The 17569-nt window shown below is 43.6% G+C and overlaps 1 protein-coding gene across 1 annotated transcript in view; it reads right to left on the bottom strand.

Moving 5' to 3' along the window:
• OSBP (oxysterol binding protein) overlaps positions 1–4677 on the bottom strand; it is a 35452-nt gene extending 30775 nt beyond the window's left edge. Inside the window, exon 1 of the mRNA XM_010599140.3 lies at positions 4313–4677. Within this exon, the coding sequence (XP_010597442.3) occupies positions 4313–4662 (350 nt within the window). The 5' untranslated portion in view covers positions 4663–4677. The remainder of the gene's footprint in view (positions 1–4312) is intronic.
• Between the last annotated feature and the right edge of the window lie 12892 nt (positions 4678–17569).

Raw genomic sequence — 17569 nt, 5'->3', positions numbered from 1 at the left:
CATGTCTTGAACCATCCCCCCACTGTAACTAAGCCCAGATGAGAAGAGTCCCACCATGCTTAGAATTATATTGCAGAAGTGTAAGAAAGCACACTTCAATGTTCAGAAGCACACTTCGATGTTTACAGTACTAAATATTGGCTATGGCTCAAATGCTACGAAGTAGGAATAGCTAGGAATACTTCCAAAGGAGTAAGCAAAGAATAATCATAAAAGAACCACCAGGCGTTATAATCTTGCTGGAATATGTACTTTCCTAAGGTCCACTGACTTCCATCAGTGGGAACTCCTAAGCCAGCCTATTAATAGCTAGCCGAGATGTAGCAGGCCTGTTGTTCTCAGAGGACTGGGTGTAAAAACGTCCCCCATCTCTACTGACTGACAGTTCTATTAATAGACTAACTTTTGAACTTTACTACACTACTTGGTGGCAACAAGCTGTAAGTCACTTCGCATGTCAAGCTTTTAGCATAACTGAGAGTTTTTAGGTACACTGATTACCCATCACTCCCCTGGTTTTGCCCAGGGGCCTGCATATTGAGACTGCACTTTTCCTGGTCCAGCTTGGAACATAAAGAGGTCAAAGTCCTCTGCCAACTGCCTCGGCGCAAAGCAGAGCCATTTCCCCTTTCACTGGAGCCCAGAAGCCAAACATACCTGGCAGGTCCAGAATTCCTGCATGCCAGACATGATACACACCCCATCTCCAGAAAGGAAGCCTTGATACGTTTGAGAAAGTCTGTCTATCGTGCAGATCTGCTGCTGTTTGATTTTCCACATGGCACTGGATTTCTTCCGCAAATATACAAATGAGCCGTATGGGATGCCCAGGGGGTCTCAGCAGAATGGGCCATTTTCCATCCCCTGCACCTGCCACGCTGTAACATGAATCCTGTTTTTTTCCTACTCTAACCCCCCACCCCCACCCCAGCTTCAGTTACATTATGAATAATGCAGGCTGAATTACAGACACAGAGCTGACAGGCCGGCTCACCCTGGCTTTCTACTCCCAGGGTGCTACCTGGACTCTCCCCCACATTCCTCCTTGTTGGCACTTTTCACCAACCACCTCCTGGGAATCTCTTCTGCCTAGTTATCTTCATGAACTAAAGAAGTTTCTCAGATCACATAAAGCCTGCAGCAGTTTAAAACACACCAAGAAATCCTGGGAGTAAAGCAGGCTTGACCTCTGAGCTCTTGGGTTCAGGCAGATATACCATGGTTATAAATGATTAGTGTACGAGGTGGAGAGAGATGATTCTCCGGGTGGAAGATAGGTTTTTCAGGCACTACAGTATTAGGTAGTTGTCATAGTTACCTAGTGCTGCTATAACAGAAATACCGCAAGTGAATGGCTTTAACAAACAGATATTTATTTGCTCACAGTTTAGGAGGCTAGAAGTTCAAATTCAGGGTGCCAGCTCTATGAGAAGGCTTTCTTATTCTGTCAGCTCTGGCAGAAAGTCCTTATCTCTTCTGAGCTTCTCCTCCTGGGAGATCTTCATGTGGCTTGGCATCTCTCTTCCCTCATCTCTACCTCTTTATATCTCAATAGAGATTGACTCAAGATACATCCTACACTAATCCTGCTTCATTAACAAAGACAACCCATTTCCAAATGGGATTACAACCACAGGCATAAAAATAGAGGTTAGGATTTACAACATATTTTTGGGGGACATAGTTCAATCCATAACACTGGTATCTTCTGACTAGAAAGTTCTTCCCTGAAAAGGCCAGCCAAAATAGTAACTCAATCTCTAGAAGCAGGCCAGGAAAAGTAATACTATGTGCCTGTTATGGGAGAGTGTGGATTCTACCTAAGATTTTAAGTAAAGGGACATCTCTATAACTGGGAATGTAAGAAAGAACAAGAGCATTAAAAAGAGGGAAGTGGCTTGCCAAGGGCTACATATCAGGAAAGTTTTCTGAGGATGGGTCTAGGAAGTACGTGATCTCAGTTAAAATGAAAGCAGTATTTTGAAAAAAGGCATACATACGAGATGGTAGGTTCTCAAGACATGAAAAAGCATGAAGATGACAACTTTGAGAGATGAAGGACCAGCAAAACCCTGCTGGGAAGAATAAACTACTAACACAGTTAGCAGGAAGTACTTCAATGTGATCCTGAGGGTAGCACACAGATTTGATAACTCTGGATCCTGCTGATTGTTTGGCCTGTGGGTGGTACCATCTTAGTGGCAAGGAGAAGCTTATGGCATATTTCCTAATATGTGGTTTGGTGTGTTTTGGAAGTTTTACCTTTAGTCAGACAGGTACCACTTGCTCTTTTAAGAGCGAAGTTAAAAGTGGTTACAAGTACCTGAAGAGACAGCAACACATAAAAGTGTCCAAGATTAATACTGATCAAAACTGGTACTGACTGAAGAATCAACTGGCCTGGATAAGAACTTGGTCAGGAAGAATGACCATACACACTAAGGCTCTCAGCTGACACACAATTTTTGAGAATGGGGCAGCAGTGCTAATATCAACTTACAGGCCAAGTCAGGATACGCATCAACTAAACATTAGAATGATGGCGAATGGCAATCGGAAAACATGAATAGTGGAAAGAACAGTGGAAAAAGCTGGGCTTTGGAGCAAAATAAAATTTTCGATTTGTGATCTAAAATTAGCCTGGTAGTTCTGGATGAGTAGTTAGAAAGGATTATAATTAAAACCAATTCTGAATACAATAATGCAAATGATATACACAACTGTTTACAATTAATGTCATTTAATCAGTAAGGCTAATCAAAGGCACTTTCCAGTTAGAAGCCAGGTATGTGTTCCTATTTCAACAACCTCCGATTCCCACCTTCTAACTTCTGGGCCATTTTCCACCGGCAAAATTCTTTAAAATGGAGTTGGTAGGAAAAAAAAAAAAATTTTTCATTCATTCCTAACTCTACTTAAAAAAACCAAAACCCATTGCCCCTGTCCAGTCAATCCCGACTCATAGTGACCCTACAGGACAGAGTAGAACTGGTGGATTTGAACTGCCGACCTTTCAGTTAGCAGCCAAACGCTTAACCACTACAATTCTGACTCATAACGACTACTAGCAAAAAAAAAAAAAAAAAAGAAAGAAACCTAGATAAGCTGCTTTTAACATGAGTGTTCTGAGCCCCAAATTTCTAAATAAAATTTCTTCAGAAAAAGATTTCCACGAGAAATGCCATTATATTAAGCAGTTTCCCTCAAAGCAGACTTTTATACTTTACGTATAAAATGCACCTGGTAACCGTGATCTATAAACTTACTTGCTATAAATATTTGTCTCTGTATCTGATCCACGTAACATTAACTTGGGTTTTGGGTTACGCTGGTGTGAACAGAACTGGTTTCAAATACTGACTCCATCAGGACCTTGGGCAAGTTACCTCAGTTTCCTCAGCAGTTAAGATGGGAACATCTCCTAAGTCCCAGGGTTGTTGTTGGGAGTCAATGAAATAAGTGTATGTGAAATACCTAAGCACACTGTCTCGCCCTCAGGAAATGTTTATGTACTGTCTCCAAATAATCTCTATAGCATCAAGAGTAGCCAAAAGGACCAACGGGCCAGATTGTGAGTCATGAACATTCCAAATAAACACTGTTGACAAGAAATGACCAAAAATCCTAACTAAGCAGGGAGATCCCAGAAATGTTTCACAGAACACTTAACCCCTCCCATGGGAGGAAGAACAAGCAAAAAGAAAAGCAACACTGGCATGCCCATCTCCATTCCGGTCTGTCCAGAAGGCAAAAACACACTCAAGTCTTGGAGAGAGATGGAAGACAGGGAACAGAACACCGAGGCCACGTTGTTGACGGTGTCCTTGCGCCTGAAACGTGGAGGGAGCAAAGGCAGGTCCATCAAGTGCTACCAATAACCTTGAATTTGGGAGACTGGGCTTGACAGCTAAGACTTGGAACTTTCACTGTAACTTCCTCGGCAGCAGCGCCTGAGTTTTACTGTCTCTGCCCTTTAGCACCTAGAACAGTGCCTTCCTTGCAGAATCAGTAAGTGCTAGGATGTGCTGGTAGGAATACAATACAAGAGTAGAAGCTCTCCAAGTTAAGTGCTGACTCCAAAGGCTAAGGGATGAGGGGAGGGTATGGCCCCGGCGGGGTGGGGGAGGGTTGGTAGCCCAGGTAGAGGGGCCAGTTCTGGTGCTTTGCCTTTCTTGGTGGTGGACTAGTGTGGCGGGCTGTCAAGCCGCTCAAGTGACAAAAAATGGGCCTGGGGCGACCCTGGCTGCGGGACCGGGGCTGTCGACTGTGATGGGGGAGGCGAAGTGGGAAGCTGCGCCCCGGAAGCAGTTACCTGTAGTAGCTCAGGAGCCCGTTGCTCAGCACGAACCACCGCCGCTGGTAGCCTTTGATATAATTGGTCCATTTGAAGAGCCAGCCTTCTCGAGCCGAGCCCGAGCCACCCGAGCCCCCAGCCGGCGGCGCGGGGGACGGGCCCGCCGACGCCACTCCCCCGGTCCCGGGGCCCGGGCCACCCGCCGCCGCCGCGGCCACCGTCCCTGACGCGGCCCCGGAACCGGGCCCCGCGTCTCCGCGACCGCCGCCGCCGCCTCCCACCACCGGGGGACCAGTGCCGCCGCCGCCCGCAGCTGCAATGGCTGCCGGCCCGGGCCCCACCATCCCCCTCAGCTCCGTCGCCGCCATGAACCGCCGCCGCCCCGAGAGACAGGGCCGGAACCGCCTACGAGAGCCGCCGTCGCCGCCAGGAGGGCCCCACACGGCTAGCGCATCAGCCGCCGCCGCGCAGCGTCCCCGCCCCGCCAGGCCCGCCGAGGGAGGAGGGCTTGGCCACAGGGACGGAGGGTGTCGATTGGAGCCGCCGAGTGTCACTTGCGGAAGACCCCGCGGACATTGGTATTTTTCTCGGCCCAGTGAGAGCCCGGGGTGGGACGCGTCCGGCAGCCGCGACATTGATTGGCTCCTGTGAAGGCCAATCAGACGCCAGTACAAGCTCATTGGTGCTTTTCCGAAGGCTCTCGCGCTCTGAAAGAAACGGAGTCTGTGGAAGTCCCGGCCAATAGGTTGTTGATTGGCTTTCGTTTCCGCCACTCATTTCAGTTTATGGCTCCGTCAGCGCTATGTCACCTCCTCCTATCGTGCCTCTCATCATCCTCTTCCGCCCTTATGGATTGGTAGGTAGCATCAGCTTCTCAATCTTCTCTGTCATTTACTGGACCAGAATTCAAAAAACCAAACCCATTGCCATTGAATGGATTGGACTCACACCGACCCTATAAGACGGAGTAAAGCTGCCCCATAAAGTTTCCTAGGCTGTAATCTTTATGGGAGCCAACTACTACATCTTTCCCCCATGGAGCGACTGGTAGCCCTCCTTCCGGTTAGCAGCTGAGCGCTTTAACCACTGCCTACCAAGGCTACTTTACTGGAGCGGCGGATGACAAGGGGCAGGAGCCTCGTCTTCACAGCCTCACGTCCATTTCTTATTGGTTGAACCCTATGCCATTTACTTGTCGCCGAAGACGGCGATTGGAGATGATTGGTTCCGGGAATTGTCTGACTGCTGGAGCTTGGAAAATGCTGACCAATGAAAGAGACCTAGTGAGAGATGGTCATGTTGGAGCAACCAATGAAGTTCGGGAAGAGCTTTTGGGGGCGTGCCCACCTGCCTTTGGGAAGTTGATGGAAGAGTAGCAAGTCAGCGTCTTAAGATCCGGGCCGGCAGGATGGCTCTCAGCACAGTGAACCTCTTTCTAGGGCCAGGTTGTGTAGCCGGGGGCCTGGATTCCTGGGGAGCCCAGAAATAGCTTCCACAGCCCTCTTCCCCCATAAATCCGCCACGACCCCCCATAATTCCCTTCCTTGGTTTCCTCTTCCCCTTCGCACCCCTTATCTCTTGATTCAAGTCTGTCACATGACTCTACTAATTCTGTCCCGCTGGTTGCTGACCTAGCTCTGCGGAGAAAATAGATTCTCGAGGACCAGACTGTGTAGTTGTGTATCTTACAGACCTAAGGCCCTTGTTGGTTTTAGCATCATAAGAGCACATGTGTATGCCTAACTTTGGTCTGCAAAGAAGAATTTTTGATAAATTGGAAAGTTTGACTTTGTTCACACATTTGTGAAAAACACAAATTCAACAGTTAACGTTTAGATGTAAACTTGTTACACATAGAAGCAAAAGCGCTGAACCTTGAGGAATCTAAACCAAACCAAAACCAAACCCAGTGCCGTCAAGTCGATTCCAACTCATTGCGACCCTGTAGGGTAGAGAAGAACTGCCCCATAGGGTTTCCAAGGAGCACCTGGTGGATTCGAACTGCTGACCCTTTGGTTAGCAGCAGTAGCACTTAACCACTAGCCACCAGGGTTTCCTTGAGGAATCTGTTGTTGTTGTTAGGTGCCATCGAGTCGGTTCCGACTCATAGCGACCCTATGCACAACAGAACGAAACACTGCCCGGTCCTGCGCCATCCTTACAATCGTTGTTATGCTTGAGTTCATTGTTGCACCCACTGTGTCAATCCACCTAGTTGAGGGTCTTCCTCTTTTCTGCTGACCCTGTACTTTGCCAAGCATGATGTTCTTCTCCAGGGACTCATCTCTGCTGACAACATCTCCAAAGTATGTAAGACGCAGTTTTGCCATCCTTGCCTCTAAGGAGCATTCTGGCCACACTTCTTTCAAGACAGATTTGTTTGTTCTTTTGGCAGTCCATGGTATGTTCAACATTCTTCGCCAACACCACAATTCAAAGGCGTCAACTCTTCTTTTGTCTTCCTTATTCATTGTCCATCTTTCTCATGCATATGATGTGATTGCAAATACTATGGCTTGGGTCAGGCGCACCTTAGTCTTCAGGGTGACATCTTTGCTCTTCAACACTTTGAAGAGGTCCTTTGCAGCAGATTTGCTCAATGCAGTGAGTCTTTTGATTTCTTGACTGCTGCTTCCATGAGGCTTTGAACAGGCAAGAGAAATAACTGTGAGGCTCTGTAAAACACACTGTTTTTCCTTGGCAATATGCTTCTAGGTGTCAAGAAAGTAAAGAGAAATATCCCTTTTCAGAAAATGGTTTTAAAAAGAGAAAAACATTTATTGAATTCTAGAGAAAAATCGACTTTAAAAAACCTGCAGTTAGATTGTTGAAATGGCAGATGTTGTGTTAGGTATATATATTTAACACACACACATACACAAACATTAAAAAAAACAGATGTAGACAGATTTGAGATTAAACAATTTTTTCTTAATTGAACTAAATTGAATCCACTTTTTAAATTATTATTTTGTTTTTGGTGAAAATATACACAGCAAAAAGCTCTCCTGTTCAACAGTTTCTAGACACAATGATCAGTGACATTAGTTACATTCTTCACATCGTGTCAGCATTCTCATTATTTAGGTTCTAGTTGTTTCACTCCTGCTGACTGAAACTCCCCGTCCCCAGCCTTCACGCCTATGCTTTAAAATAGCTGTTGTTTATTTGATTTGATATAATTTTTTTTAAAGAACACAATACTCAAGTGTGACAATTTGTACTTTTTGAGCTAAACTGTTACTTAGTTTAAGGAGCACTGGTGGTTAAGTACTGGGCTACTAACCTAGAGGTTGGCAGTTGGACCAAAGATGTGGCAGTCAGCCTCTGTAAAGATTACAGCCTTGGAGACCCTATGGGGCAGTTCTACTCTGTCTTATAGGGTCTCTATGAGTCGGAATGGGCTTAAGGGCAATGGATTTTTGGTCATTTAGGTTAAAGGTTACTTTAGGGAATAGTGGAAACCCTGGTGGCATAGTGGTTAAGAGTTAGGCTGCTGAGAGGTCAGCAGTTCAAATCCACCAGGGACCCCTTGGAAACCCTGTGGGGCAGTTCTACTCTGTCTTATAGGGTCACTATGAGTTGGAATCAACTTGACAGAAATGGGTTCATATCCCCTCCCCCGGGGATAGTAACCCTGGTGACACAGCGGTGAAAGCAATCAACTGCCAATCGTAAGGCTAGAGGTTCGAAAGAACCAGTGGCTCTGGGGAAGAAGGATGTGGCAGTCTGCTTCTGTACTGATTTACAGCCTTGGAAACCCTATGGGTATCAGTTGGAATTGACTTGATGGCAGAGGGTTTGATTTTGCTTTTCCGAGCATAGTTTCAATTCAGGGTTTGAAGAGTTATTCTTAGTTATTGTTAGGTGCCATTGAGTCAGTTGACTCGTAGTGGCCCCATGTACAACAGAACAAAACACTGCCCCGTTCCGGCCATCCTTACAATCGTTATGCTTGAGCCCATCGTCGCAGCCACTGCGTCAATCTATATCATTGATGGTCTTCCTCTTTTTTGCTGACTCTCCACTTTACCAAGCATGATGTCCTTTTCCAAGGACTGGTCCCCCTGATAACATGCCCAAAGTATGTGAGACAAAGTCTCCCCATCCTCACTTCTAAGGAGCATTCTGGCTGTACTTCTTCGACAGATATATTCATTCTCCTGGTAGTCCATGATATATTCAATATTCTTCACCAACACCATAATTCAAAGTTATCAATTGTTCTTCAGTCTTCCTTATTCATTGTCCAGCTTTCACATGCATATAAAGTGACTGAAAATACCACGGCTTGGGTCAGAAGCACCTTAGTCCTCAAAGTGACAGCTTTGCTTTTTAACACTTTAAAGGGTCTTTTGCAGCAGATTTGTCCAATGTGATATATCATTTGATTTCCTGACTGCTGCTTATATGGGTGTTGATTGTGGATCCAAGTAAAATTAAATCTTTAACAACCTCAGTATTTTCTCTGTTTATCATGATGTTGCTTATTGGTCCAGTTGTGAGGATTTTTTTTCCCTATATTTTAGCAATGTCTTTTTTAAAAAATTATACTTTCGATGAAGTTTTGCAGAGTAAATTAACTTCTCACTGAACAACTAATACATATATTGTTTTGTGGCATTGGTTGCCAACCCCATGACATGTCAACACTCTACCCTTCTCTACCTTGTGTTCCCCATTACTAGCTTTCCTGTCCCCTCCTGCCTTCTCATCCGTGCCTCTGGGCTCGCGTGTCCATTTAGTCTCATTTTGTTTTGTGTGCCTGTCTAATCTTTGCCTGAAGGTTGAATCTCAGGAGTGACTTTATTACTGAGTTAAAAAGGTGTCCGAGGGCTGATGGTGAGGACTTTTGTTTTCTTTTTATTGAGGCTCAACCCACACTAAAGGTTGTAGCTTTGATCTTCATCATTTAGTGCTATCGAGTCCTCTTTGCTTTCAGCAAGCAAGGTTGTGTTATCTGCATGTCGCAGGTTGTTAATGAGTCTTCCTCCAATCCTGATACCAAGTTCTTCATATAGTCCAGCTTCTTGGTGTGCTTGCTTAGCATACAGATTGAATAAGTATGGTGAAAGGATACAACCCTGACTCACACCTTTCCTGATTTTAAACAATGCAGTATCCCCTTGTTCTGTTTAAGCAACTGCCTCTTGGTCTAGGTACAGATTCCTCATGAGCACAATTAACTGTTCTGGAATTCCCATTTTTGGCAATGTTATCCATAATCTGTTATGATCCACTCAGTCAAATGCCTTTGCACAGTCAATAAAACACAAGTAAACATCTTTCTTCTATTCCCTGATTTCAATCAAGATCCATCTGACATCAGCAATGATATACCTTATTCCACGTCCTCTTCTGAATCTGGCTCGGCAATAGTTTCAGGGACTCCTTCAGTCTCAATAGGTCCAGTAAGTCTGGATTCTTTAAGAATTTGAAGTTCTCCCATTTCTCCCTTTCTATCAGGATCCGTCTATTGTGTCCCTGATCAGAACATTCAGTACTGGTAGGTGGGCATTATCCAGTTCTTCTGGTAAACTGAATCCATTTATGCTTGAGTCCTGGCTTTGCCATTTACTGGCTCTGTGACTTGGAACCAAACTCAAACCCATTGCTGTCAAATTGATTCCAACTTATAGCAACCTTATAAGACAGAGTAGAACTGCCCCATAGAGCTTCCAGGGAGATGCTGGTGGATTCGAATTGCTGACCTCTTGGTTAGCAGCTGAGCTATTAATCACTGGGCCACCAGGGTTCCCTATGACTTGGGGAGGTCATTTAAATACTCCCAAGACTCAGTTTCTACTTCTGTTAAATAGGAATAAAACCCTACAGGGATCTTGCTATGATTAAATGCATTTGAAAGTGTTTTATAAATTATACACAAAGGTTACAAAAATGTGTGTTGTGTTACCAAACACACACCTCAGGTTACTTGCCAATCACAAAGGAGAAACATACTTTTACAATGGTGATACCTGGTTCTCTGCACCTTAACCCAGTTACCCAAGTTAGCATCACTAACCTTAGGACAAGCAGGCTTTTACAAGCACAAAGTATACAGCATCACTATAAATTTTTCTTGCCAAAAATGGCAAACCTGAATCTAATCAATCCTTTAGATCTGAAGCCCAAATTACAGGGTCTGGAAGAACCAGTTAAATGACAACCCCAAGGAAACAATCAGATAAATCAAGAAGGTGGGGCATTATATGAGCCGTCTGGTTTTATAGACGATAAGGCATGAAGATTAAGGGGGGAAAGTCAGTGTTACAAAAAATGGGGCAGGAGTGATTGTTCTAGATTAAAAGAAAGTTTAAAGATACAGCAAAATGCTTGGTTGGATTCTGGTTCTAAAGAACCTCTTAAGACATTTTGGGACAACTGGGGACATTTAAAAATGGACTGATACGATGTAAGACAGTTATTCTGTTTGTTTGGTATACCTGCTGCTGTTGAGTTGATTGTGAGTAATGGCAATCCCATGTGTTACAGAGTAGAACTGCTGCACTGGGTTTTCTTGGCTGTAATATTTAGAGAAACAGATTGCCTAGCCTTTCTTCTGTGGTGCCACTGGGTGGGTTCAAACTGCCAACCTTTAGCTTAGTAAAAAAAAAAAAAAAATAAGCACAAACCATTTGCACCACCCAGGGGCCTTTTGTGTAAAAATGGTATAATGGTTATGAAGGAAAATGTCTTTAAAGGAGAAATGTGCTGAAGTATTGTCTTATCTACTGCTACTACAACAGAAATACCACAAGTGAATGGCTTTAACAAAGAGAAATTCATTCTCTCACAGTTTAGGAGGCTAAAAGTACAAATTCAAGGTACAGAGGAAGGCTTTCTCTCTCAGCTTTGGGGAAGATCCTTGTCATCACTCTTTCCCTGGTCTAGGAGCTTCTCAGCGCAGTGACCCCAGGCCCAAAGGACATGCTCTGCTCCTGGCTTTTCTTGCTTGGTGGTAACGAGGTTCCCCAGTCTCTCTGCTGGCTTCCCGCTTTTATTTCTCAAAAGAGATTGACTCAAGATACAACCCAGTCCTGTAGATTGTGTCCTGCCTCATTTAACATAACTGCCTCTAATCCTGCAATCCTCTAACATCATAGAAGTTAGGATTTACAACACAGAGGATAAATACATCAGATCACAATATGGAAGAAAAACACACAATACTCAGAATCATGGCCTAGCCATGTTGACACACATTTGGGGGGGCACACAATTCAATCCATAATGAGTATTTAGGGGAGAAGAGTCATGATGCCTGTAATTTCCTTAGAAATGATTTAGCCAAAAGGAAGGAAGAAAGGAAAGAGCAAGGGAGGGAGGGAAGGAGAGAAAGAGAAACAAAAGAAAAGAAAGAATCAGCCAAGAAAAAGTAATATATACATTTAAATGCGCATAAACACATATCTTAAAAAAAAGAAAATCAAGCCTCGAGTTGCAATATTAAAGGATTCTACGGACAAAATTTCGAACGACACGGGAAGCATCAAAAGAAGATGGAAGGAATGCATAGAGTCACTGTACCAAAAAGAATTGGTCGATGTTCAACCATTTCAGGAGGAAGCATATGATCAAGAACCGATGGTACTGAAGGCAGAAATCCAAGCTACACTGAAGGCATTGTCAAAAAACAAGGTTTGAGGAGTTGATGGGATACCAACTGAGATGTTTCAACACGTGAATGCAACACTGGTAGCGCTCACTTGTCTATGCCAAGAAATTTGTGAGATAGCTACCTGACCAACCAACTGGAAGAGATCCATATCTGTGCCCATTACAAGGAAAGGCGATCCAACAAAATGCGGAAATTTTCAAACAGTATCATTAGTACTACATGCAAGTAAAATTATGCTGAAGGTAATTCAAAAATAGTTGCAGCAGTTCATATACAGGGAACTGCCAGAAATTCAAGCCAGATTCAGGAGAGGACAGGGGATGAGATATCACTGCTGATGTCAGATGGATGATGTTGGCTGAAAGCAGAGAATACCAGAAAGATGTTTACCTGTGTATTATTGACCATGCAAACGCATTTGACTGTGTGGATCGTAACGAATTATGGATAGCATTACAAAGAAGGGGAATTCTAGAATGCTTAATTGTGGTCATGCCAAGCCTGTACTAATACCAAGAGGCAGTCGTTTGAACAGAACAATGGTTTAAAATTAGGAAAGGTGTGCATCAGAGTGTATCCTTTCACCACAATTACTCAATCTGTATGCTGAACAAATAGTCTAAGAAACTAGACTATATGAAGAATTACATGGCACCAGGATTGGAGGAAGGCTCATCAACAACCTATGATATGCAGATGACAAAACCTTGCTGAAAGTGAAGAGGACTTGAAGCACTCATTGATGAAAGTCAAAGACTACAGCCTTCAGTATGGATTGATTTCAACGTAAAGAAAACAAAAATCCTTACAACTGGACCAGTAAGCAACTCATGATAAATGGAGAAAATGTTGTCAAAGATTTCCTTTTACTTGAATCCACAATCAATGTCCATGAAAGCAGCAGTCAAGAAATCACACGATGTATTGCATTGGGCAAACCTGCTGCAAAAGACCTCTTTAAGGGATTAAAGAGCAAAGATGTCACTTTAAAGACTAAGGTGCACCTGGCCCAAACCATGGCATTTTCAATTGCCTCATAAGCACACGACAGCTGGACAATGAATAAAGAAGACTGAAGAAGAATTCATGTCTTTGGTGAAGAATATTGAATATACCATGGGCTGCCAGAAGAACAAACAATTCTGTCTTGGAGGAAGTACAGCCAGAATGCTCCTTAGAAGTGAGGATGGCGAGACTTTGTCTCACATACTTTGGACATGTTATCAGGAGGGACCAGTCCCTGGAGAAGGATGTCATGCTTGGTAAAGTAGATTGTCAGGGTAAAAGAGGAAGACCCTCAACAAGATGGATTGACACAATGGCTGCAACAATGGGCTCAAACATAGCAATGATTGTGAGGATGGCACAGGACGGGGCAGTGTTTCATTCTGTTGTACATAGGGTCGCTATGAGTCTGAACCTACTAACAACAATGACAACGAGCACTAATATTGATGGCAACCAGTGTGCTATGAAAGAGAATAATGGGTGTAACCTGTTTCAAAGAAGGATAGCCTCTCTTTAAGTTATGATCTGGTGGCTGGGGAGGAGTTAGCAAAGGAAGGAATGGAGGCAGTCATTCTCCTGTGAAAGTCTGAGGAGGAAGAGAGAGGCAGGAACTGAGGTGGAAAGAGAAGGGGTGTTGAGCAGATCCTTGCAGAGCAAGGCCTTGTGAGAAGTTTGGATTTTATTCTAAGTTCAACTGGACTCAACTGAAGGGCTTAGGACAAGTGACCCCAATTTCTGTTTAAAAATATCACTGGCTAATATGTGTAGTCACTAGTGAGTATGGAGACAGCAATTAGGAAGCTTCTGCTGTCCTTTAAAAGAGAAATACTAGTGACTTGATCCAACGTGGTAGCAATAGAGATGGAGAGAATCAAACAAATATCAGATATATTTGGGTGATAGAATTGATGGGACTGGGTATGTGATAATGAGCCAATCATTGCTTAATTTGTAAAATATAACTTTTTAAAATCAGTGTTTTGATTTTCTCATGGAGTCATTGCCCTCATCCATATATCCAGTCAGTAACTAAAAACTGGATTCTCCCCTTTTTTTTTTCGGTAATATTGTGTTTTTGGTAAAAGTTTACACAGTAAATTAGTTTCCCATTTGACAATTCCTATACAAATTTTTGAGTGACTGGGTTATCTTTTTACGCACCCCTTTCTTTACTGGACTAGGCCCTTATGCTTTATGGCCAGCTTTTTAAACTAGTCTACTTATCTTCCAGAATTCTCCTCACGAAACAGGTGCCAGATGGGTCTTCCTGAAATAGTCTCTTCTTTACCCAAGTCCCCTTTGACTTACAGGATTAAGTCCAAGTACCTCGCATTGCCACCTAAGGCTCTTCACTACCAAGCCCTAACCTTCCTTTCCTATCTCATCTTTTGCTAAACTGCCCAATCAACACTGCCTTACCTGCTGAACTCCAAACCTTGGACATTCTGGGTTCTATGTTTTTTTTCCATGTTATTCTCCACGTTGGCACTGGCTCTCCCTCCCAACTTTTGCCAAGTGGCAATTTGTCTAATAGTTCTTATCAAAGTGACGCAGGTATTTGCCACCTAAGTTTTACCCTAATTTCATTTGTATAATCCGTTAAAAAAAAAAAAACTAATTGCAAAAGATAATTAGTGGTTTCAAGGGACAATGGGAGTGTCTTTCTTAATAAGCAGAGATTTGCATTTGTCTTAGGCCAGGTTCCCCGGGAAGCTTATAGGGAAGTACTCTCAGGAACAACACCTGTGAGGGAGTGAAGGAAACAGAATGGGTTTGAGGGAGAAGGTGAATTGAGACGTGCTTGCAACAGAGGCCTCACCTATGGGGAGATTTGGAGTTGGGTGTGGCCATCCCAGGTGTTTCATCTTGAGGCAACGTGGCCAAGTGATTGAACTGATTATATGGCAGCAATGATCAGTCATTGCTATAGGCTGTGTTCAAGGAGGGGGCATAACCTAAGGCATTTCCCTACTGGAGAGGGCGATTGCCAGAGGAAAAGAGGCTTACTGTGAGTCATTAACCACCAACACATTCAGCGGCTGGGGTATGATCAACCTGGTCCTAGAGAGGGATCTTGGCAACACTCTAGAACATCCACAACATTGTTGCCAGATGCCACCCAGCCAGTCCTGTGCCAACCTCACAATTGTTATGTTTGAGCCCATTGTTGCAGCCACTGTGTCAGTCCATCTCATTGAGAGTCTTCCTCTTTTTCGCTGACCCTTTACCAAGTGTGATATTCTTCTCCAGGGACCAGCCCCTCCTGATAACATGTCCAAAGTATGTGAGAAATACACGTCCTTCTAAGACAGATTTGTTGGTCCTTTTGGCAGTCCATGGTATATTCAATATTCTTCATCAACACCAAAATTCAAGCATAATCCAAAACATGGGACCATTTTTTTCCTCTAGGTCAAGACTTATATCACATGGTTCCCTTAATCTACATGAAAGAGGAAGCTGAAGGGACACCTGACAGATACTGCACCTGGTGGTCATCCTATTATTAGGCCTGCAGGAGAGGTACTGCAGGGTAGCATCACTTATGGGTGCTTTCCCCCAAACAATCCTAAAAGCCTGCTAGTTCCATGTATTGGACTAAGCAGTGGAAAAGAGCTTGGGGGAATGCGTTTTCTCTCTGTGGTTGCCAAAGAGTGGTTGGCCAAGCTCCTTTTGCTTGCTGTCTTCTTGGCACGAGAGCTATATCCTAGCCCTTCAGTCTTCCTCTTTTGTTCAAATTTGTGCAACAGTATGATGAAATTTGCTGAAACTGGGAAGACACAATGCAAGGTGGGAACTGGTGGTGTATCAGAGCAGATTCTTCCAGTGTCTTGGGGAGGTCATTCTACCGTCTCCTTTTGAGTTATTAGAGGAATGATCACTGCTAGAGAGCAGGAATCACATTCTGTGTGTATTTTTGTAGTCAGTCACACAGGGAGTAACTGTAAATGTTTATAAAGAAGAGATGCATACTTATGGGGAAAATCAATAGCTTCTCTAAACCCCTGGTGGTGGTGGGGTACTATTGGCTCATTAAGGCACTACACTATACCTTGTTGCTCTGGAGTTGATTCTGACTCATAGTGAGTGACCCTATAGGACAGGGTAGAACTGCCCCATAGGGTTTCCAAGGTTGTAATCTTCTCAGAAGCAGACTGCCACAGCTTTCTCCAATGGAGCAGCTGGTGGGTTCCAACCACTGACCTTTTGGTTAGCAGCAGAGCACTAAACCGCTGTGCTACTAGGGCTCCTTACTATTGAGTCAATTCCAACTCATAGAGACGGAACCACACTGGTGGTTTCGAACAGCCTGTCTTTCAGTTAGCAGCCAAGCTCTTTAACCGCTATGCCACCAGGGCTCCTCTACTATAGTTTACCAAAAACCAAACCAAACCCATTGCCATCAAGTTGATTCTAACTCATATCCACCTTATAGGACAGAGTAGAAATGCCCCATAGGGTTTCTAAGGAGCAGCTGATGGATTCAGACTGCCAGCCTTTTGGTTAGCAGCCAAGCTCTTAACCACTGCACCACCAGGGCTCCTGCTGCACCATAGTGGCTAATCATATACTGTCTTAGGACCCTGAATTCCTGGCTTCAAATCCCGTTTTGTCAAGTGAATGCAATCTTGGGCTGCTTATTTAACTTCTCCCTACTTTCCTTATGATGATATTAATAGCATCTGTTTCTCAAGGTTTTGGGGAGAATTAAATGAGAACACATGAAATGTGCCTGGCATATAGCAAATAATAAATGCCAGCTGTAATTATTAATTATGCAAGACTATCTTTGCAGGAGCCTTGGTGGCACAGTGGTTAAGTGTTGGGCTGCTAACCAAAAGGACGGGAGTTTGAATCCACCAGCTCTTCCTTAGAAACTCTATGGGGCAATTCTAGTTTGTCCTACATGATTGAATCGACTCCACAGCAATGGGTTTTTTTTTTTTTTAATCTTTGCAGCACAATATAACTACCCCTAGCGGGACCCACATTGCCTTTCTGGAGGGTGAGTACAGACATGCCATAGAAATGCCTGGAAATACCCAGGATGAATTAATAAGGTGGAAAGAGATCAGCTTTTACTAAGTGTTAGGTACTTCTGCAAATAACCTTCTCATTTATTCATTGTCACAATACCAGTTGTTATACCACCCCTTTTGCAGATAGGGAGACTGAGACTCAGACAAGTAAACTAACTTGTGAACATAAAGCCAGCATTCAAACACAGATATGAATATATGAATAAGCCAGCCTTGGTTGACCGTCACATGCGTTACTTTTTCTTAATAACAAAAACAATTGAAATAGTTAAATCAGGTGTCATCCACACAATGAAGTGGGATTTAGTTTAATTTCGACAACAAAGAATACATATAATTAGTGTCTTATGTGTTTAAAAAGTATCACTAGCCTGTGCCTGCTCCTGTTAAAAAAAAAAAAAATTTTTTTTTTTTTTTTACCCCCAGAAATATCCCTTATGACTCCCTTCAGGCTACACAAGCCCTTCTTTTTTCCAGCGGATAACCATGTATTCACACTTCAGAGAAAATGGAGGCTGTGGTGAAGACGGCAGCAATTTTGTTTTTTTGTTTTTTGTGGGTGAAGAATTCCCTCAAATTTGGAATAGTTTTTAAAAAGATTATTCA

This window comes from Loxodonta africana, chromosome 7, assembly GCF_030014295.1.
Source record: "Loxodonta africana isolate mLoxAfr1 chromosome 7, mLoxAfr1.hap2, whole genome shotgun sequence".
Lineage (NCBI taxonomy): Eukaryota > Metazoa > Chordata > Mammalia > Proboscidea > Elephantidae > Loxodonta > Loxodonta africana.
Note: the sequence above shows the minus strand (reverse complement) of the source record. Positions and strands in the feature narration are given on the sequence as shown.